Source organism: Falco punctatus (genome assembly GCF_963210335.1).
Source record: "Falco punctatus genome assembly, chromosome: 8".
NCBI classification, from domain to species: domain Eukaryota; kingdom Metazoa; phylum Chordata; class Aves; order Falconiformes; family Falconidae; genus Falco; species Falco punctatus.
In genome coordinates, this window is record NC_137588.1 from 62,667,732 (window position 1) to 62,689,510 (window position 21,779).

A 21,779-nucleotide genomic window follows, 5' to 3' on the forward strand; every position below is an offset into this window, starting at 1 on the left:
CAGTAAGATTTATTAGCTAAATATACTCTGGAAGCACTTCCAAAATACTGAGGTGTGTCTCTTCACAGCCTGCAGTCTGTCACTTACACATATACATGTAAAATACTGTGTCATGAGATGCATTTAATGGGTGCAATTCATTAAAAGAGTACAGAACAGTGCCTGCTCTTCACCGCAAAGAGCCACTCTGTCCCCAAGACGCTGCACAAGTGCAGACCTCTCTGAAGGAAACCAGTTAATCCTTGCATGAGCAAATACGATGATAATGTTCTGTGCTTTGTTGTGTACTATGATCTAATTGAGATTTAATGCATTCTGCCTTGTCCCTGCCATGGACTCCCTTTGGACCATGCAGTACAAAGCTTGGTGTTAGCAGCTTTCTTTGCTATATCCCAATTTATGTCTTCAGAGACATTCAGGCATTTATTTAGTTTGAGTGCATGAAACAGTTGTGCTGGGAAAGGTGCATGAGAAGAAACAAGATCTTTCCTTGTCCTTTCAAAATGCAATATTTGCTTTAAGCAAGAGTATTGAATTATGATTCTTTCTTTCTCCCAGCCCTCTGTTTAATAACTACGCATTTGCTACTAGTTGTGTTAAATACATCTGCACCTCACATGATGGTATGTAATCCCACAGCAATATTTCAGTATAAAATCAATTTAATTTGGCAGCACAAATGTGTATAGCAAATCCAGCAGGAGAAAGTCCCAAACAGTTTTGCAGCCCGGTAGCTCTGGCAGGGGTGGCCCTGTTAACGGGGTTAGAGCCCACAAAGCCACCTATGCTGGCTTGGGAACACTGAGCCCCTGACCCGGGGAGTCACCCTTTTGTTACTGACCAGGGATGTGCTTTGGGTTTTCACATTACAAAACAAGAAAAACGGTCCTTCTACTGTTCCTGGGAATCTGAGCCCTGTTTCTAGTGGAGAGGCATTTACATGGGAAGAGATGTTTTCACTTTTTATTTTTCATGCATTTTATCCACTGAAGTGGGTGCTGTTAAGACAGTAACAACTTGAAATGTGAACTTTTGGGAAAGTTGTTTCAGTTCAGGATTGCTCCTGCCATCACGCACCAAGAGCAATTTGCTTTTTTTCTCATTTTCCCTTTTTCTTCCCTCTTGCCTCCTTGCCAGCTGGTCATTCACTCCATTTCACGGTGAGACCTGAGGGATTTCTTTTCATTGACACTTTCAGACCTTCCCCCCTCCTCTGAAATGAGCACTGTGCATGTTCTTCCACCTGAGTAACCTGGTGGCAGCCATTTAGTGCCTGCAAGTTGTGTTGGAGTCAGTAAATCACCCTCTGGGATCCCTGTGGAGACCTGCTCTGCAAACGCAACTCCTGTCGGCATTGGTGAGGATTATGAACAGGAATAGTTGGCAGCTTTGGTTTGTACTTTAGCCAGAGACAAATATTTGCATTGAGAAGTAAAGGTTTTTAAGTCAAAGGTGTGCTACATTATTTAGTACGGAAAATTTTCAAATAAAATAAAACCTTTCATTTTTTTTAAACACTTGCTCTGTCTGTTGGACAACCCCACCTTGTAGCAGCTATGAAGTTGTTTGAATCTCCCCATGCTGGGTGTTAATGGGAATGGGAGCAGTTGAACACATGCGCATCAATAGGAGACTCAGAAGCATAAAAATTGAATTCTCTCCTGCCTTTTCCTTTCCTATAGAGAAAATAGGTCCCATTAGTACAGAAAGCTTTGGCAAGATGGTATTTGCAGTCCAAGGCTGGAAAGCAGCTGCCATCCCCAGTGTGTTGTTCAGCACAGGACTTCACTTTTCACTGCTGCCAGTAATCCTATTTACTGTGAGCACAAAATACCAGCTGGATTTTTGCCTGCTGGATATGTTCTCCCATTACGAACGGGTTGAAGTCATTTTGCACTGCAGTTGATCTGACGGAGCCACGCGTGGGGAAGATGAGGGCATGAGGAAGGCTGCGTTGTCCGGTCGTGGCTGGGGGCTGTCAGCAGCTGCAATGGCTTGCTGAGCCATGGTGCGATGTGAAGAGCCAGGCTGGGGATGAATGAACACGATTTTTGTTTCTCAAGCAAATGTTTTTGAAGTGAGCTTTTCCCCAGGCTGTTCCAGTCATCCCTCTTTCGCCGCTCATGTGTTTCCTTTGCCAGGTTATGGGCTCCTGCATCGAAATGCTGAGCTGCAGAGTATTCCAGCACATGCATACCAGGGTCATGGGGAGGTGGTGGTGGGTCCTGTGTGGATCCTGCAGGGTGGGAGAGCCTGGGTGCCTTTTCAAGGGGCAGCAGCAAAGAAACCGGTGCTTGAGCTTGTTGCTTGAGCTCTATATGCATAGAGGAAATTGCTGTATCCTTAGCATGGGACGTTCCTATTTACCTCAGTCTGCTCCTGTAGAGCCCAGTATAGCAACACTCCTTTCCTTTTTGGTCAGTGGTCTAAAGGGACTGGGGAAATGCTGCCCCTCTTGCATTTCTTTTGATCCCATCCATCACTGCATCTTTCCTCCAAAGCTGCCAGAGAGCTGTGTGTGCTGACCCACGGGGACAGGTTGCAACGAGAGAGGCTGGGATGACAGGCCAGGGAGTCTCTTGTGTTGTCCCTCATTTTTAAATTGGTAGATTTACTTACTTTTTCTAAGGCTCCAAGGGATGAATTTGAACTATAAGCTGGTGGAAAAGCCTAATTCCAGTCTCCAATCTGAAATACAGTGTCTGCCTGTTCTTGGCTTGTATCGTGCGCTCCATGCTGGGCATCTAGTCGCTCTGCTTTAAACTGGTGGTACTGGTTTTCTGGGGCTTTCATGGATGGCACTCATCTAACCTATTTTCAGATGTAACCACTGCCTTGGCCTCATGGGTGTCTGTGCACACCACACCTTGTACTCCTGTTTGTGTAGTCATGGCATATCTGTGTGGATCGGCTTAACATGTGAAATATGCCCTGCATCAAAACTCATTTTATTCCATGTCCTTTCTTAAAAGAATAAAAAGCCCTGAAATGCTGCTTTCACCCAGTATACTCTGTATGTTAATGACCGATGATTGCGGCTTATCCCTGCTTTTTATCCCAAGCTTTTCTTCTTAGGCCATTAAATGTGACTCTTGTTTTCATTTGGTGCCTTTGTATTCAAAGGGAAACAACGTTTTGTTGATTTTTATCAGTCATTGCTTGGTTTTATTCCTTGTGCAGAGCACTTTCAAAGGGAAGGCAGTGAATATATATGTACTCTTATTTTCTATCTGCCCTTTCAGATGCAGCTCTCCATGCACTTTCCTGGCGTGAACGAATGAGGAGTGCTCCCGCACCCTCGGTGCAGGCTGCTGTCTTTGTTTAGCAGCAAGATAAGTCCTAGATGGACTCTCTGCGTGGCAGTGGACCAGCACTGATGCTGTGCAAGGGGATAAAGCGTGTTGTGGGTGGCTGCAGGACTCTACCCTGTACAGGGGTCTCAGTACAGGTTTCTGCCCCACTGGACAGTTTCTCAAACCACATGCCAAGCTGTGCGAATTAAGAAAAATTCAAATTAAGTTAAAAATGTTTGAAACAAAAATAACCCACAGAAGAAACCCTTAATTTGTTACTGATTTTCATCTATTTTCACCTCTTCTAGATTTTTCTTTTTACATTGTGAGTCTCAACATGAGAAACTGGTGATATTCCTACTCCTCAGAATAATAAAGAAAAGCAGCTAATGTTAGTGTTTCAGAGATAATGCTCCATTTCTGTGCTGATACCCTCTGAGCCTGTTTTAACAGTATGTGAAGTTTAAAGGCTTTTCACTTTCAAAACAGCTTTTTAGTAGGTTTTTCATTTTACTGCGTTATCCTTTCAATAGCCTATAACTCTTCCATCAGGTAAATGCACATTAAAATGCTTCCTTCAGCACAGAGCAAATTCAGAAGGAGTAAAAGGTTTGTAATGCAGGAGAAGTGGCATTAATTCTTCTGTCACCCTCCAACAGTTACTCCTCCCTGTGCTTCTCATATAAAGGAGAAGTGGGGATAAAAAAAAAAAAAAAAAAAGATGTCTTTTCTTTAATTTAGGAGCTTAAGATGTTGATGCGTATACTTCCGAATGCTTGGTGCAGGTCAGGACTGGCAGAGGAGAGTGGACGTGTGCTCGGGGTATTCACCTCGGGAATAGGAAGAGATCTTGAAATACGATATTTAGGAGCAGGATTGTAAGTCAAACTGCCTTAAGAAAGAGATAAATCTTCAATCACAGCCAGGGTAATTTCCTTTATTGATGTGAAGTAAAATCCTCAGGAAGGGTGTAAGAAGTAGATGTGCTCGGAGGACAGAGCCTCGAAAAGCTTGGTAGTAACTACATGCTCTGAGGTCTGGGTTGCATTTGCTGACAGAGACCAAAATGTCAAGGTGTTGTCCTATACGAGATGAAGGTTTCTCTGCATTGTGCATTAACATTGGCTCCAGATGGAGCAGGCAGTGGAATGAAATGGTGTGTCTGCAAAATACAGGAGTGCCAGAGTACAGTGGTGTCCTGGAGTTAGGCAGCAAATAGAAAATTAAACCAGTGAAGAACTGCAAAATTAGCATAAGTTGCAAAAGAACTGGATGCGATTGCTTAGAAAATAGTGTTTCTCCTTGTTTCTTAGTCTTGGAAAAGAACTTCATTAAAGATAACAGAGAATGAGAAAAGGGAATGCAAATGGTTATTGATCGGTGGTGTGCTGTGGCAATGTTTCAGGCTGGCTTCACACTCCTGGAGCATTTACTGCTCACTCATGCTGACCAGCACTGAATTAAAGTTTGAAGGCACTGCAGTCGCTTGTACTAGAGCACAGGGAGTTGCTGGAGCACATCTATAGTCAGGGAATTTGGGAGAGGGGTCATTATTTTTTTTATGTTCTGGTGACATCGCAGTTACAACTGGCTCACTCTGCCTGGCAGTGCACACTTCTGAGTGCAGTTTTTACTCCGTGTGTTCACTTGAGCAACGATCTGAGAACATTCTTAACCCACTGCTAACAGGACTTTGTTCAGCCTTTGAGCTGCTGAGCAGATACGATCATTGGGCAGCACCGTGTTCATTTAAGAGTTAGTTGCAGTCTGAGTGAAGTGTGTACATTGGCCTTTGTGATTGTCCTGCCGGAAGATGTTGGTTTTGTTTTGAATAGCTAGCATTTTACATCAACCTTGCTTTGTTCCTGATAGAGGTTTTATGAACCTTATTTGGGAAGCAGTGCATAATGTATATAAAAATAATATTTTAAAGACGCATCTCATACTTCCTAATTTAAGGCAGTCCTGTTTTTTGGTTGTGTGTGGTGGGGTTGGTTTTTTTTGTTTTTTTTGGGGTTTTTTTGGCCTCACTTTCTAGCAACCAGCCAATTTTGAAAGCTTCCCTTTGGGCTCAAAAAGTTGCATGAGTTTTCAGGTAGTGAAGTATTTAGCATAAGCTGGGCTGGCTGCTGGCTCTGTGAAGGACTGGCTCTTTGCCTGTAACTCCTGCTTTCCTTGCCATCCTTCCCCAGGTGGGATGCGGTTGCAGCCACGCTGACAGCCATGTGCCCCACGTGCATCCCTGTTTGGTGTAGGCAGTCACTCACCAAGGCATCAGCTCTGGTGCAGGGGCATTCCACAGCAGATCGGGGGATTATGGCATATGGGGTGGGGTTCCTGAGCTGGGGATACCCCAGGGGAGCGCAGAGACCTGCCAGGAGCCGGCAGCTCACATGAGAGCGGCTGATGCAGTGTGAGAGGGGCTGGGGTGACGGGGCCACCCCTGGCTCCCACCGAGGGCAGCCCTGGGGAGCGCTGCGACCAGGACAGGCAAACAGATCCTATTGAGACGGGCTGAGAGAGTCGGGGTGGTTCAGCCTGGAGAAGACAAGGCTTCAAGGAGACCTTGTAGCAGCCTACGAGTATCTAAAGGGGCTGACAAGAAAGCTGAAGAGGGACTTTTTACAAGGGCATGTAGTGACGGGACAAGGGGGAATGGCTTTAAGCTGGAAGAGGGCAAATTCAGATTAGGTATTAGGAGGAAATCCTTCCCCGTGAGGGCAGCGAGGCGCTGGCACGGGCTGCCCAGAGCAGCTGTGGGTGCCCCATCCCTGGCAGTGCCCGAGGCCAGGCTGGACGGGGCTGGGGGCAGCCTGGGCTGGTGGCCGGTGTCGCTGCCTGTGGCAGGGGGTGGGACTGGGTGGTCTTTAAGGTCCCTTCCAATCCACTCGGTGAAAACTGATTTATAAAAATGCCCTTTCTTCTGTGTCCCAACGCAGGTGTAATACATCCTCATTCGGTAGCTGCATGATTGTAATTCTCCCCATAATGGACCTGTTTGGCTCCTGCCTCACACTTCCGTTATATGGTAACGCTCCTACACTTGTAATCTATGAGGCTCTAAGGCATCTAGTCGGGAAAACATAAATGAAATGTCTTAGGAAGAAAAAATGTGAAAAGACACTGTGCAACTTCAACAGTTTCAAGCTGGAAGTTTATGCTGATTTAGATGTGATGCAGGATTGCCACTAATCCTGCTGCTGGGGCTGCCTCTTCAATCAAGTAAAGTAGCCATGAGTCATACATTACATTGCACCTAAAGTAAAAAACTCCCAAATACAGAACACCTGCACTAACACAAACCCTATTACAACTAAATAGCTTTAATACTTCTCTTTCCTTTCTCTCCATTTATTTTCAGCAAACGGCAACTTTCACAGAAAAACATCAGTGCTCAGAACTAGAGTCACAAAGTGAATCCAGTCCCTAATTTTCATACAACTTTCTGTCTTTATGTGCGGTAGTAAATGACAGAAGCGTAGCAAGCTGCGCATATGCAGCTATTGATAGCTTCCCTCTGGAAAATTTTATCCTTGAAAATTAATCTAGTTGGGAGAAAGGGGCAAGAGAAGGGACAGTGAAAGACCCTATAGATTTATTGTCTTAGCAGACCAAACAGAGTTGTGCCTGAAGGTGGATTTGCAGGCTCATACTTGCTTCCTTTTGAGGGTAAGAGGTTTTCTTTGGTAAAGTGACTTTTTTGAGAGCTGTGTTTCTGGCTGCTGGAGGAGGTGTGGTGGGTGTAGAGGCTCAGTGAGGTGGCTCTGCCATGGATTCATGTTTTGAGTATTTGTCCCTTATTTTTTGTACATTTAAATGCTTCTGCTGGTGGAGCAGAATGAAGCCTGTTCCTCCAAGTCCCAGTGTTTCCAAGTAATGCTAATAACCAGGTGGTACATGGTGGTATTTAATTACCATATATTTAGGTTGTACCCATTGCCAGCCTCTGTCCTGTTCTAGCAGCGAGGGAAACGGGTGAAAGTCTGGTATTTCTACCTCTTTTGCATTTTTACACTGGGCTTTAACACAGCTTTAAAAACGTTTTTCAAGAATGTGACTTCATTTGTAAAGTTCAAATGTGCGATGTGCAGCTCTTAAAAGGAAACGCTAATGGAAGTGCTGACACAGGCGTCGCTGTGATGGCGCTAACTGAGGTCTCCATAATCAATCACATTGAAACCTTGTGCAGTGGCACTTGTACAATTTGGTGCAAGTCAGATGGTTGTTTTTTTTTGTTAAGAGCAAAATTCAAGAATAATGTAATAAGGAAGCTGAATGGATATTAATTATAAAACCTTATAAACTATTCCTCTTCCAACTAAAAATAAATAATCAGTATAATGTTCTTTTTTTTTAGACAAATACAATGATAAGCTGTTTTTCTGTTTCTGTTCTTTTTCCTCAATGAGCCTTATAAACTGATGCACTGAATGAGAAAATAAATACGAAACTGGAAAGATCTTTTTATTCAAGCTGAACTAACATTTGGTTTATGCATATGTAAAGGGAAAATAGGCATATAATAAACAAATGCAATTATTTTTTTGATAAATGGTCTTACTGCAAAGCAATAAGTAAAAAAAAATAAAAAAATTCTGTGAGACCATAGAATGCCCCTCAGATGGAGAGATGGAGACCTGGCGTCTTTTCTTGAACGATTGCTAATATTGCAAGATATCCTGCACTTTTACATAGGCATGATAAGCAATGGGCATGCATGTCTCCCTGCCACTGCAGCAAGCCCAATACACTTGGTTTATGGATTTTACCCTCCACCAAGTAGAAATAGTCAAAGTGAGGGTAAAATTTTTAAGGTTTTGGAATCAGATGTTGAAAAATAGGTGGAAGTGAGAATCTGGTGCCTTGTGCCAAGGAGGTTTGGGGGTAGTGCTGTGTGGAGATCTCTGGGTTCGTGGTGTGTGGTGGCTCTGGAGGGTAGCGGAGCCAGGGGAGGAGGTGTGAGCATTTGGGGGGGGAAGCCTCGAATGGGGTGTCTGGAGGGAAAGGGGAGCAAAGCGCAATGTGTATAGACAGATTTAAAGGTTAATAATGCAGACAGCTGGGAAGATCTAGACTGTTCAGCTTGCCTCCAGCAACTCCACTGGTAATCTAATTGGAAAAATCGCCAGAAAAAGTGGCAAGTCATCTATAGTTATTTTGTTATTGGATTCTAACCTCCTTATAGTCTCTGCCACAAGAACTTTATTGAAGGAATAGCAGAAAGATGCATGACACTGCGCTATTGATTTCTCATGCCTTTTATAGTAGCCTGTAGAGTGCTAGGGCTTGCTGTGCTGGTCAAAGGATGAAAGACCCCTGGAAACAAGGAAGAGGAGTGAGGCTGGTCCGGACAGTAAGAGTAGAGGCATGGGGCAGGCAGAAGACTGATAAGCAAGATTAAAGGCAACAAGACAGATTTTGAGCAGTGACCTACAGGAATTTCATTGTCTTCCTTCAGAAGAGTATATTCTTCTGATAGAGTTCTACCAAAGAAACCAAAGTATTGATGTGATCTGTTCCCTCCAGATCTGGTACTGGAAAGTTTCAACATTCTTCAGACTGTGTGTGATACTGTGATAATTAAATACACGATCAAGTAAAATACATGTGTGTGCACACATGCACGTGCATACGCACGCTGCTACCCAGCTTCAGTGGGTTGCTCACAATGCTGTAAATACAGGTGCCCAAGGAAACATTAAATTAAATCCTTCTGATCAATGCAGGCAGGATGCTGGTCCTCTGCTAACATTGTGCCGTTTTTGGGTGGGCTGGTTGTGGGGAGCTGCTAAACGGCTTGTAAATGCAGGGCGAGGTGCGGAGCCAGCAGGAGCTGTGCAGCATGGCAGCCAGCGCATCTAGGTGTCTGTACTTGCTGCACTGGAGCAATGTAGTAATATTGCCTTCAATATGCAGTACCTATCATAGATGACTTTAGATAAACATTTAATAACAAGCCGTTTTATGAATCGCCTCTTTAGTAGCTCTTCCAAGAAGAGAACAATCATGCAAATTGTGCATGGTTGGGTTTCATGGCCAGGATCTAAATATATATATGGTCTTATGTATTGGTTGATATTTCTTTCTCAGCAGTCTCTGTATACGCTTCCCATAGTTTAGGTCTTTTGATTTGTACATCTGTTGCCTCCTTTTTCATGTTAGTACCCTCACAAACCACAATACTATCCAGAAATAGTATTTAATGAAGCTTTTGATTTCATAATGGTTAAATGGATTTGAAATGGGAGAAAAATTGGGCTAATTACACTAGGGATAGTGTAGTTACTTGAAATTTTCAAATGCCTTTTCTTGGTGTGGCCTCTAATGGATTTACTAGTCCTGACAGATACAGAAAGTAACATTAATCCCTGGTTTTGGATATAAAAATGGATACATTTTTTTTCCCTATACTGTTGAGTGTTTCCTTGGCCTTATTTGCAGAATAACTGCACACTGTTGCTATGAGCAATTCCACTAGGGTTGTATTTGATACTAAACTGCAGAGATTAAGCAGTTTCCCTGGTGCTGGTGTTACCAATGTAACTATTTTTTGCAGTACTCCTTTCCAGAATAATGTTTCTTTTTGGTGTTTGTTTTGTTTGTTGAACTCTGCAAGAGGCCTCTTGAAACAATGTAACCATCTGGGAAAGTTTGTTTGTTTTGGTTTGGAGGAGGCTTTCTACAGCATCCTGTCTCTTGTTTTGTCTAGAGTATCTAATTAAATGAAAGTGACTGAACTCCTCTTCCCAGGTGCTGTGTCCCTCTCGATCCTGCTCAGAGATGTGCACACACATACACACAGGGAGTAACCTCCTGCATCTTGAAAGGAAGTAGTTTGCATTTGTAGCAGAAATGTATGTTTGAAACATCTCATTTTCTGTATTATTCTCTAGGATAAATCACCATTTTTGCTTTATAAAAATAATAAATTATAGCACCAAAGGCTAGTAACAGAGATAATGAATGCACTATTACCATGCCCCTATTCCAGGTGATTTACTATAGCTTTTCTGCCTCTCCATTTTCATAACAGGCATGCAATGAAAAACTGAGAAGCTCCTAGGGCAGATTATTATGAAATTCCTGCTTTATGTTTCCTTTCTTATTTTATTGTGGTAGTAATGATGTATGTAGCACATGCATTTGCTAACTGAACAGAAGCTGGGTTCAATAGTCATGCATCTGAACTTTTGTTACTTCCAGCTGTGGGTCGTTCGTGATGTGTCTTAAAGGCTTGCTGGGGAAGGGAGGTGTAAGGCGCCGTGCTGCAGCATCTGGCTTCCTGTAGTCAGCAAAAGCAAAGTTGTGGCAAGTCAAGTGTATGGGAAGCGTCTAGTCATGTGTAAACATAACCTGGGAATGTAAATAGATGTGTGTAAAGATCTTGAAGACACAAACCTGTGTGTGTATGCATTGTATGTATATATCTGCAGTACTGGCAATGTATATTTTTCAGCAGTAAATAGTGCTTACAGGTGTGACATTTCAGGCTGTAGAAGGTTATTTAATGAGGGAAAGGAAAAGTGTTGGGGGGGGGAAGTGATGTCAAGATGCTGGATGAGTAGCTTGTGACTTACTGCTCACCAGTTTACCTAATGGAAGTAAAAAAGCTTAGAGACGGAATATTTTTGTCAGGCTGTAGAGGGGTCTGATTTTATTTTTATTTTGTTACAACACTTGCAAAGTGAAGCATTGCCTTTGAATGACGTGGTGTAGAAGCTTCCAGTTTCAGTTATACCAATCTCCAGTGCCCCATAATTAAAGTTTCCAGTTTGGGCTCCAGTCCTGATGAAACATCTAAACTTTTTCTTGCAGCAATAAAACTCAATGTCCAGCTGCCTGCAGGAGCTCACTGTTACTTCAAGGCAAACTGACTTTTTACATGTAAATGTAGTAATTTACATTCCTGCAGCATATAAGCAACTTTTTATGAGTAGCAATATGATAGAGCTGTTCCGTTGTTGATTTTGCTGTGTGTGTTGTGGGTTTGGTTGGTCTGAACTAAAGTCAGGGCTTGTCATGAACCCAGCCTTCCACTGGACTCTGTGGAAGTTTTGCTGAAGTAAGGAATAGAGTCTTATTTGGGAGTAAAAGAGGGGGGAAAAAAAAAAAAAGTCTGTGAGCCTTAGTCTGATGTGTAACATGTTTAGTGGCATGTAAAAGGTAGATGAGGTCTCTGTCTTTATGAATTAACAAGCAACCAGAGAATGCGTATTCTTCAATGTGGTAATAAACATCTTCATTTTCTTATCAAATCCTTGCTTTGAGATGAAGGCAGCCTCATAACCAGCCTTATGAAATTCCTGGTCAGTTATTGTACTGCCTGCACCAAGTTTTTGTCAGTTTTCCACTGGAATTTCAAATTTCTCAGGGGCAGACAGAAACCAATTTGAGAAGTCACAGTGTGTTCGTGGGTGCATGCAAATGCGCTTCCTCTCCCCATCCTTCTGGCTTTAATACAATATAACATCTCAGACCAGCCATCTTGGGTAAGCTTAATTAGTGTTGAAAAGTGGCTTGTTTTGCAAGATGATCAGTTTTTAACCTAAGTAAATTACTTTCTTTGTGACTAATAAATTAAATAAATTATGCCTTTTGCCATGCAGTACAGCCGGGCTTGTAAATACTGTGAGCAGTGATTTGGTAGTTGCACTTGATTACTTTTCCCATTTCTGTTTTTAACAATCCTTGTAAGGGTGGGGAGCTCAATCACTTTTAACAATGTGACCCAAAAAACCCAGTGGCAGGCGTGTTTGATGCCACTGAGCTACGTGCTGGTGTCCTTCCCGGCTCGGGTGCCTGCCCAAGGGATCAACTGGAGCAGGTGCCTTGATGCAGTTGAGGAAAGTCCCTCTCTGTGGTGCTGCTCTAAATTTATTAATAACCTGGATAAAGATAAGAGTGCTTTTGCAGTTAAAAACCTTCTTTCCTCTCCGTTTTTGTTGGCTCTGTTCTGTTTTGCATCCTGTTACAGTCCTTCCTGGATGGAGGGTCCATCTGTACAGTTAAGTGTGCTTGTGGGGTGCTTTAGTTCTTCAAAGGATTATGCAAATAGTAATTGAATTAAAGAGCTGCTATCAACATGATCAGATTCTGGCAAAGGCACCCCATGTTAACACTCTGCTTGCAGACACACAAATTTCAGAGGATTGGGACTAGTAGAAGCACACCAGGATTCCCGAATAAGTGAATCTTTCCTTTCTGGCTGTTTGTAGGGGGTATCCTTCCTACCCCACTTCCTAACTGTAGTGTGATTAAACAGGAGTTCTTCATCTTGGAACGCGGAATAAACCAAACTGTGAACAAAATGACTGAGACATAAATGTAGACGGGCTTTCTGTGGTTTCTCCATAGTAACCAGGGTGGATATAGAAAAGCTGAAGTATTTTGTCTTTTTTTTTTTTTTTTATAAGCTGGTGCTTGACCAAATCCTTGATGTATCATCAAAAGACTTAAAATTTCCATTGCAAGAGAAATAGTCTTTGTCTTCAGTAATGCTGAGTTTATATTAAAAATCAAAACACCAAAACTACTTGAGGCTCCAGAAGGTTTTTTGCTCGCTGCCTGCAGTAGCTGGTGGGCAGGGTGCAGCTGTGGCCTGCCCAGATGTGACCCGATGCATTAGACCGGAGCAGCCCAGTGTGAACAAGGAGGCAGAAATAACCTTCAATGAGAGGCATGGTGTAGTACTCGGCTGGTGCTGGGTTGGAGAGATCAATTTTTAGCGATCAAGAAAGCACAGGAAGGGCTTTGCTGTAGTTGTGTCTGAATTACATTTATATAGACTACAACAGCTCCTGAATCTTGATATTTTAAAATATCTTTAGCATCAACAGCACTCCCCAAAACATGTCTTTTGAGGCACATTGTGATGGATAAGCCAAGTGCTTGTACAGGTGCAGGTCCTGCCACCGAGAGGAGGAGGAAGAGAACAGTGCTTGACCAGGGCTTCCTCAAGCCCTGATCCTTCACGCTGCTCTGGTCTACAGCAGGCACTGCAAATGCAGTTGGCCTTGGCAGTCAGGTCTCTTGGAGATCACAAAATTTGCATTCCTGAGGACATTTTGCAGAAATTCTGGAACAAATAGTAAAGTAAATAAAGAATAGTCAGATACTCCTTCCAGGGACTGTACTTTTTGCACTGTTCAGAGATGCTTTGACCTTCTAGTTTATTACAAGTCAAGAAAAGTCAATATTTCTTAGCTTGCCAAGTTGGAGGAATTTTAATGAGTTATTGAATCAAATAGTTAATCCTCCAATAACAGATTTTTTTTTCCCCTTTCAGATTTACCCTGATAAAAACAAAGGCTTTACAGGGACCAAGAAAAATGGGGTTTTGTAGGAACTTTTCCTTGTCTTTATGCACATGCTTTAACCCCTTGATCACTAGTAGATGAAACGTAGCTTCAACGCTGGGGCATTTCATATTGGCATAAAATACTGGGCAGGTAGGGCCTATATCAATGTTAGTGAGGAATTTAGCATGATAAAAAAGAATTGAGAGATTGAAGTAGCTAGTGCTGATGCTCCTCACATCCTCCATTGCATGTGATGGGGGTGTGTCTTTGGATGAGATCTGGTGTGCTCTCTTAGGCAGAACTGTTCTGCTACTTGAAAAATCTTTGACGGGAAGAGCCCTGGATGCATTTTGGGGGATGGCGTGAAGCTACAGTTGCTGCAGGATTTGTCCTGTTGGATGCTGGAGCACATCTGCAACAGTGCTTCCACTTGAGCTTCCTCTGAAAGCTCGTGCAAACCAAAACCTCACCAAGAGCCAAACCTACATGTGGTAAATGTAGACAACAGGGATTTGCTTCAAAACTGTCCTGCTGGTCCAGACTGAGCCATGGCGTGGGTGCAGCCGGTGGCTGCTGCTGTTGGAAGGCTGCGCAAGGCTGGCAGTGGGTTGTGCACTATGAAATGTTTATTCCTGCTTTAATTATGCCTTTTGCAGCATCCCTTTGTAATTCTCAACTTTGTGTACTCCAATTAGCATAGAATAATCTAATTTCCTGAAACTCTCTTCATTGAGTATAATGGTAATTATTGCTCTGAGTAGTGGCTTGTTCGCAAGTACCCTGTCCTGTATGAATTATATAAATGTTCTGTTGTAAGCCTTTAAGTGAGGAAACTTGAGAAGCAGAAAATGTTATAATACATGGGCAACTCCCTTAGCCTTTTAATAGTATAAAAAAGCAGATAGTTCCGAATACTATATCCAATGAATTCTGAAAAGTAGTAGAAAGTTATTTTTCATTATATGTTGTTATTCAGAGTGTAGGGACAGACACTGGTGGTTGCTTTTACAGCAAGAAGTATCCCGTAATATTCCCCTGACTTCAGTGATCGTCGTTCTTGGGGGTTATTTTTTTCAAAAGCTCTCAGCAATTGCTTGTCTGAGCTTTCATTGAAACCTGTGTGAATTTTGGCCTTGGGGATGTTCTGCTGGCTCATGGAGCGGAGGGTGGTCTCTGAATGCAGATGCTGATGCAGAAGTCGAAGTGCTGTCATTTAGGGCGCTTGGCTGCCCAAAAGGAAAGCTCCTTGTGAGTTTTGTGGCTGAAGGAGTGTAGGTTTTCAGAATTACTTTCACGGCCAAATTTTGGCCACTGAAATGCTCCCACTGGATTTATTTTAGGGTCTAGTTTTGCTAAGGGCTAAAAGAACAAACAGCCCATGTCTATCACTTTTCAGTAAAGCGTTTTCAGCACGTGCTTACTGTTGTGATGAGGGAGAGGCTGGGGAGCACCGAGGTGAAGATACTCTTCAAACTGCTGCTGTCCAAAGGAGTGTGCTTTTCACCTTGCAAACCTTGTCGCTCCTCCTCCTGTAATGATTATGCTGCTACACCAGATGAGTACAGTCTGTTAGGCAAATGTTGCTCACTGACATTTTCTGCTCTTCCCAGTGCTTTATGGGCAGGATGGCCTGCATGCATCGTGCGAGAAGAAGTACTGTGGCCGGGGGAGTAAGTGTGTGGTGAACAAGGACACCAATCAGCCCGAGTGCAAATGCGTGGAAGACTGCAAGTCCAGCTACATGCCTGTGTGTGGATCTGATGGCAAATTTTATGAAAATCATTGTCAACTGCATCGAGCCTCTTGTCTGCAGAGGAAGAAAATCTACATTATCCACAGCAAGGACTGTTTTTTCAAAGGTAGGGCATCATTAAAAATAAATACTTCTGTAGAACTTTCATCACTCATCTTACCGTAATCCTGATAAATGGCCAAATGGTATGTTTTATTTCCAAGAGATAAATTTTTCAAGGATGGTTTATTCTAGGACACTGTAGAACATAAAACCATGTTTTATGCAGCTATTAAGCCCCTGAATGTCATCACCACCCAAAATGTAATCAAAACAGGAACTGGTAAATAATTAACATCCCTGTATGCATTGTCTGCACTGTAGTTGTGCTGCTCAGTACTTTCAACCGCCAGTGTAATAACTTTTTACAATCAAATTCATTTGGAAAGGCTTTGAACAAGACAAAGACTGTAAGAAAAAGTATATGGTATTAACAAAAAGTTTGTTGCAAAACTGAGAAACAAAAACCTACTTAGGCAAATGACGTGGGCAAAGAAAAGGAACTGTTTAGATGAAATAAAAGGAGCAGGGAGTGGACTGCTGGAACCAAATTTTAAATAATTTTAAAGACAGTTCAGGTCAGTAGTGGGGTGTGTACATCTTCATCTGTTTTACTGGTTCAGTAGCAAATTGCATTATCATCCTTCTAACACGTCACCAAAGGGATGGAGTCCTGTGTCTTTTACATTAACATTTTGTGTGCCATGTACCATCCTGTCACAAATCAAGTAAGGATGCAGTAGCAGGAGTGTGTGATAAAATGCCAGGGAGTGGAATAAGTTGTAAATTATTTTACTTCTAATGAGAGATCTTACAAAGGCCTCACTAGACTCTATCTTGAGAACTTACTGTCAGATATGACTCCATATAACCATAGAAGGATTTGAGTGGGTTGTTGCAAATATATCCAGTGCCATTTATGTGACCAAATATGAAAATAATTCCTTTATCTTCAGCTCATGGGACACTTGAGCCCCTGAGGAGCTTGGCTATATACAGAGCTATCCATCACAGGTTCTCGTTTACTAACATGATGCTAGAAGAGCCTATTTAAGAAACAGGAGCCCATTCAAAGAGTATTATTAATATATCCTCGTGATACCCTTTGCAGATAGAAGAACATTACTGTCCTCATGCCTTAGAGGAGGCCTGGAGACCAAGACCAGCCCAAAATTTCCAGAGCTACCTGGGCACTGCTTTGCACAGCATTGCGAAATCTTACTTATTTTGAGGTCTGGCAGCAGATGGGAGAGAGGAGGTGGTTGGAAGGCAGACTTGGTGAATGCCAGCCGAGCTGGGTTAATTTGTCACCTAGGTTTACCAAAGCAGGTCATTAGGTCTAGGACCAATGGACCATGTATGAAGTTAATCATGGGAAGAGGTCGCCTGAAGGCATATTTGGAGGGACAGCACCTGAGCAGGTCAAGGTGAAGAGGGATTTTTGCTTCTCACTGTAAAAAGGAGCATCTAAAAAGGATATTTGTGCCTTGCTCCTAGTGCTGGTGTTTCTGCCTTTGGGTATTGAGTCAGATCAGGGTGCAGATCTGGCTGGAAACTGCTTCCATCCCTGAATAAGATGCAGTTGGGACTGCAGCATGAGAAAACTCCCAAAGAAAGAGTAAATCTTCAGTTCTACAGGTGCTCAGCAGCCCCCTGACCCCACTCGATGGAGGGGGATTTCTCCCCCTGACTCCCCACAAAGTGTTTTCAGGTTTTTCATTCTTGTACGTAGCCCACCTTTTTTACAATGATGTTTCTGGCCAGGTTTTTATGCATCCCTTATCGCATATAGTGTTAAAGAAAATGAGTTCTCATTGCAGTAATCAGTGCCTCTGCAATGGCTGTATTATACCTAATGATACAATGTCACGCTTGAATACTTTCCTGAACACACCATGAAATGATGTCAGAAAGTAGTATTTTGGTGTCCCAGTTTAGAGTAACCCTTAAACTCTTGCCATGGAGCACTGCTCAGATCTGCTTTTCAGCAGAATAACAGCTTTGTGGAAGAGAAGAAAGAAACAACTCACTTCTCTTCCTGCATAAATAAAAAAGTACTTTACACCTCTGTACACGGAGATAAAACATTGGAGAAAACCCCTTATCTTAAGAGTGGGACTCCTTAGGAATATTTGGCTTCAGCCCTTGTTTCTGCCATGCGGTTCCTGAGTAACCTTCTGTGTACCTTTTTATTTCTTTACTTTAGCCTCCTGTTTGTAAATCAAGGGTGATAGTGTTTTCTTTTAAATAGAAGATTGTAGCAAGCAATTAAGCTACAGGTTTACAAGCCCCCTTATAAATGTAACATAAAGCATAAGACTTCATGACTGGAGAAAAATTGTAAAGGTGCAAAATATTATTTCAGCTGGATATCAGGTGCACATCTGTCAGTAGGTACATACTTTCTATTTGTTTTCTATCAAGTAGATGGTTTAATTATTTGAGTACAGTTAGGCTGATGAGTGGGCTGCTTCTTGGCTTTTTGTCCTAGTTGATGTGTTCAGTTGAGACTTAAGTCCCTCTGTAGAGCTGAGGGACACTGCAGATTGCATCTGTGTGCTCTGCCAGTTTAACCAGTTATCAGTGAGAAACTGGATGGCCTTAAAGTATGACAGAGATCAAATAGTCTTGATTCCACTTCAGCTGAGCTAGGTCTATCCACAGTAAACTGATAACAAAGTAAACCGCAAAGATCTTGTTTTCTTTAGTGTGTTTTGGGAAATGATTTTTTTGGGTCTCCTAACATATTCATCACATGTAAAGTGCTTTGTAAACACTGTTGTATAGCCAATACTTGTGTGTGACTAGAAGCATTGCTTAATTTGTGCTACCTCACTAGCATTTCATTCTCTACTAGCATTAGGAAGAGCAGAAGAGAGTGTGGCTCTGGGCAGGTGACTGATTTCTCCTTTGCCCAGCCTGGAATGAAATGGCTGCTTGAAACCTTGAGAGTCCAAGAAGTTAATAAATAAATAAATAAATGTGGACATTCAGATTCCCCCATGACATTACATGAAATTAATCCAGATTGCTCTCAAAGAGACGTGTAAAATCACTGAAACCTGCTGGGTGAGGGTGAGCCATGCAGAGACATGGGTGCTCTGCTGTCGGCAAACGTGGGTCCATTGCATCAGCATTGTGTTCGTGAAAGATTTCATGGAGGGTGTCAGTCCTTGGTGTGCAGACTTTGGGCTGAGTTGGCCACCGCGCCGGAGGCTTGGGCTGGTGAATGGACGTGACATCTGAGGTGGGTGCGTGTGGAAATGTGGGTGAAGCAATGAATAGTCCCAGCAAAAGAGATTTCCCCAGGCTTTGTCCTGCACCCGCTGGTGCAGCATAGTTTCCCAGTGATGCCATGCACAAAAATACAAATGCCATCCCTTTGTCTCAGTTGACAAAGCAGATGGTAATTAGGTGGAAAACTTCACTTGAGAGTTTGGAGCCCATAGGGAAATACCGTAAAGCAGAAGTCCTACATGCAGCGGTCTCAGGAGAAATGTCACTCTTGCTCGTAGCTGTTCAGAATCTTCTTGATCTGGTTGTCTTCACTGGTATGAAACATAGTTTGGTTTTCCCTTAAGGAAAATGATCTATTTAAGATTTTGCTACTGTGTGGCTGGTGGGTTTTGTTTTTTTTATATATATATATATTTTTTTTTTCACTGTTTTGTGACCTTCCATAGTCATTTGATTTGAGTATTGGTGATTTTGACTGGGTAATGAAATACATAAAGATAAAATGCTTTTGCTCTTTGCTGAAGAGGAGAGGAAAGAAGTTAGTCTTCCCCAAAAGCGCTCCCAATACCCACGAAAACCAGAAAGATATCTGTGCTCATAATGACAATTGTCCCACAGATGTCCAAAATGAGCAGTTGGCCTGGAAACGTTCCTATTTGAATAAATGCTTTGGATAATGCAGCTATATCATTTTAGCGCAGTGATTTGGACTATTCTTTGCTTTCCCATAGCAATAGTCCCCTTTTTTTAACTTCTATTCATTTTTATTTACTTTTGATTTTTTTTATACCCACTTGGTCTCTTCACTCATTTTCTCTCAATATTTTGAGAGCCAAGGAAAGCTGCACATACACTACTCGATACAGGTTTTCTTCCCTTACCTCCTTCCTTTCTCCAGAAACATTTGAGCAGTGCATTTCTCTAGCAGTGTGCGTACATCAGAGAAATTATTTCTGTTTAGAGCTGTGCTTTTCCATTTTCAGAATTTAGGAGTGATTTCCCCCTTCTTTCTGTCCCTTCCTCCTCTTTTCTGCAAGATCAGCAATCCTAAAGTTCCCCTGCATCGGCCAAGCCCCTGTTGGAGGAGAGCAGCCGTGTCGCTTGCCCAGGCTCATTCCCTGTTTTCTCTGGTTGTGACATCCTCCCTTTATCCAGGTGTATTGGATTTTTTAATAAAAAAACCTCCACTTTTCTTGTCGGGCTGTATAGTGGCTTTGTATTGCAACTGGTCAGATTTAGTTTGTGCTCTGGCATGAATTCAATCCAACTTAGTTGACCAAATTCTTGAACTTTCCATTATGTAAATGTACTGTACCTCTGCCAATTACTTTATTCTTTTCTCATTCTCTCTCTCTCTCTTTTTTTTTTTCCTCCATTCAGTCCAACTTCTACTAAAGCTCTAGTTTTATGACATCTGACAGAATTTTATGTGGAGACATGGGGCACTATAAAAGCACGTTCACGTCTGGTATTCCAGTCCCATTCTCCTCCTTCCTCATGTCTCTCCTGAAATGTCAGTAGCATTTTTTTCAGTAACTTGGTCTCAATGCTTAAAATATTTTTTCTTTTAAACAAATACACCGCAGTAATTTTCAGTCTCATACAAGGTCAATTCTTGCCTCTAATAACCATATTTTTGTACAGATTCTGTACAGAATTTGAAAAGAAATACCTGTGGAAAACCACCTGCCTTTCTCCTTTGTTACACACATGGTCACACTGCTGTGTTCGAGCCTTTCACTGCTGCTGGCCACAGCGTTTCATGCCAGGAACTTTGTCTTCCAAAGCGTGGGTGCTGCTGTGCTGGGTGGTGCGTGCGTGTACACATACATGTGCAAGTGTGCATGCACACTGGAAGAGTGAGAATAATTTTTTCTCTCATGACATTTGGGCTGGAGTCCCTCTCCGATGGGGACAGGCAGGGAGAGTTGGGGTGGTTCAGCTGGAGAGGAGAAGGCTCCGGGGAGACCTTACAGCAGCTTCCAGTGCCTAAAGGGGCTGACAAGCAAGCTGGGGAGGGGCTTTTTACAAGGGCATGTAGTGATGGGACAGGGGAGGATGGCTGTAAACTGAAAGAGGGGAGGTTTAGATGAGATGTTAGGAAGAAATCCTTCCCTGTGAGGGCGGCGAGGCGCTGGCACGGGCTGCCCAGAGCAGCTGTGGGTGCCCCATCCCTGGCAGTGCCCAAGGCCAGGCTGGACGGGGCTGGGGGCAACCTGGGCTGGTGGCCGGTGTCCCTGCCTGTGGCAGGGGGTGGGACTGGGTGGTCTTTAAGGTCCCTTCCAGCCCAAACCATTCTATGAATCTGTAGCATTTACATGTGTGTAGCATAGAGTGGAGCCTGGTTCTGCATGGGATGAGAGTGAGAAACAAAGGGAAAAGCTGAAATGAGAAGTTCAGCCTGAATGTAAGGAGATGGTTTTCCCATGAGGACAGCTCAGTGGTGGGGCAGGCTGCCCAGGTGCCACCTTCATCTCTGGGGGCTTTCAGGATGTGGCTGGAAACAGCCCTGAGTGACCCGGTGTGACCCTGCACTAGATGTGTCCATGGGGAGACCTCTTCCAGCGTGTATCACCCCAGGGTCACTCGAGTTCATGGCCTTAAATGGCATCTTTCATTTTCAACTTGTTTATCTTTCCTCCAGTTCCAAAAAGTTTCTTTCTAATGATGGAAAATTATCATTTTCTCCATGTTGACAGAAAGTTTGCTGTGCTTGAACATAAATAAATTACAAACTTGGAAAAAAACTGTAAGTAGGCTAATAACTCATGCAACATATCACTGCAGTAATCTTGAGTAGCTATGAATTCAGCCTCAGGTGGTGGTGGTTTGTTTCCCCTTTATTTGTTGTCCATGTGCTAGTTTGGTGCTTTGTTACTTCCAGAAGTAATTTGTTCTAGAGAACAGCATTTCAAAACATCTCTGAGAAGGTGTTGAATGTTTTGCTCATTTAGTGCTTGCAAAACAGGCAAACCCGCTCTGTCGGCTGGTTTGCAGACTGCAAAGAAATCTGCTCCATTTAACACACTCTATCTTTCCAGCTGGAAAAAAAATCTGAGTGTGAACTAATGGCAGATTTCCCAGCTGGCAATTAATATTTGCCGATTTAACTTTGCAACACTGCTGACAGGCTGCTTCCGTGGCAGCGAGATGGATTCA

General features: G+C 42.9%; 1 protein-coding gene across 4 annotated transcripts in view; it reads left to right on the top strand.

Moving 5' to 3' along the window:
• The window catches only part of FSTL4 (follistatin like 4), a 236,482-nt gene that overhangs the window by 59,178 nt on the left and 155,525 nt on the right, over positions 1 to 21,779 (top strand). For all 4 annotated transcript variants that reach the window (XM_080400455.1, XM_080400452.1, XM_080400454.1 and 1 more), the window contains exon 4: positions 15,202 to 15,450. In XM_080400455.1, coding sequence (XP_080256581.1) covers positions 15,202 to 15,450 — 249 coding nt within the window. The remainder of the gene's footprint in view (positions 1 to 15,201; positions 15,451 to 21,779) is intronic.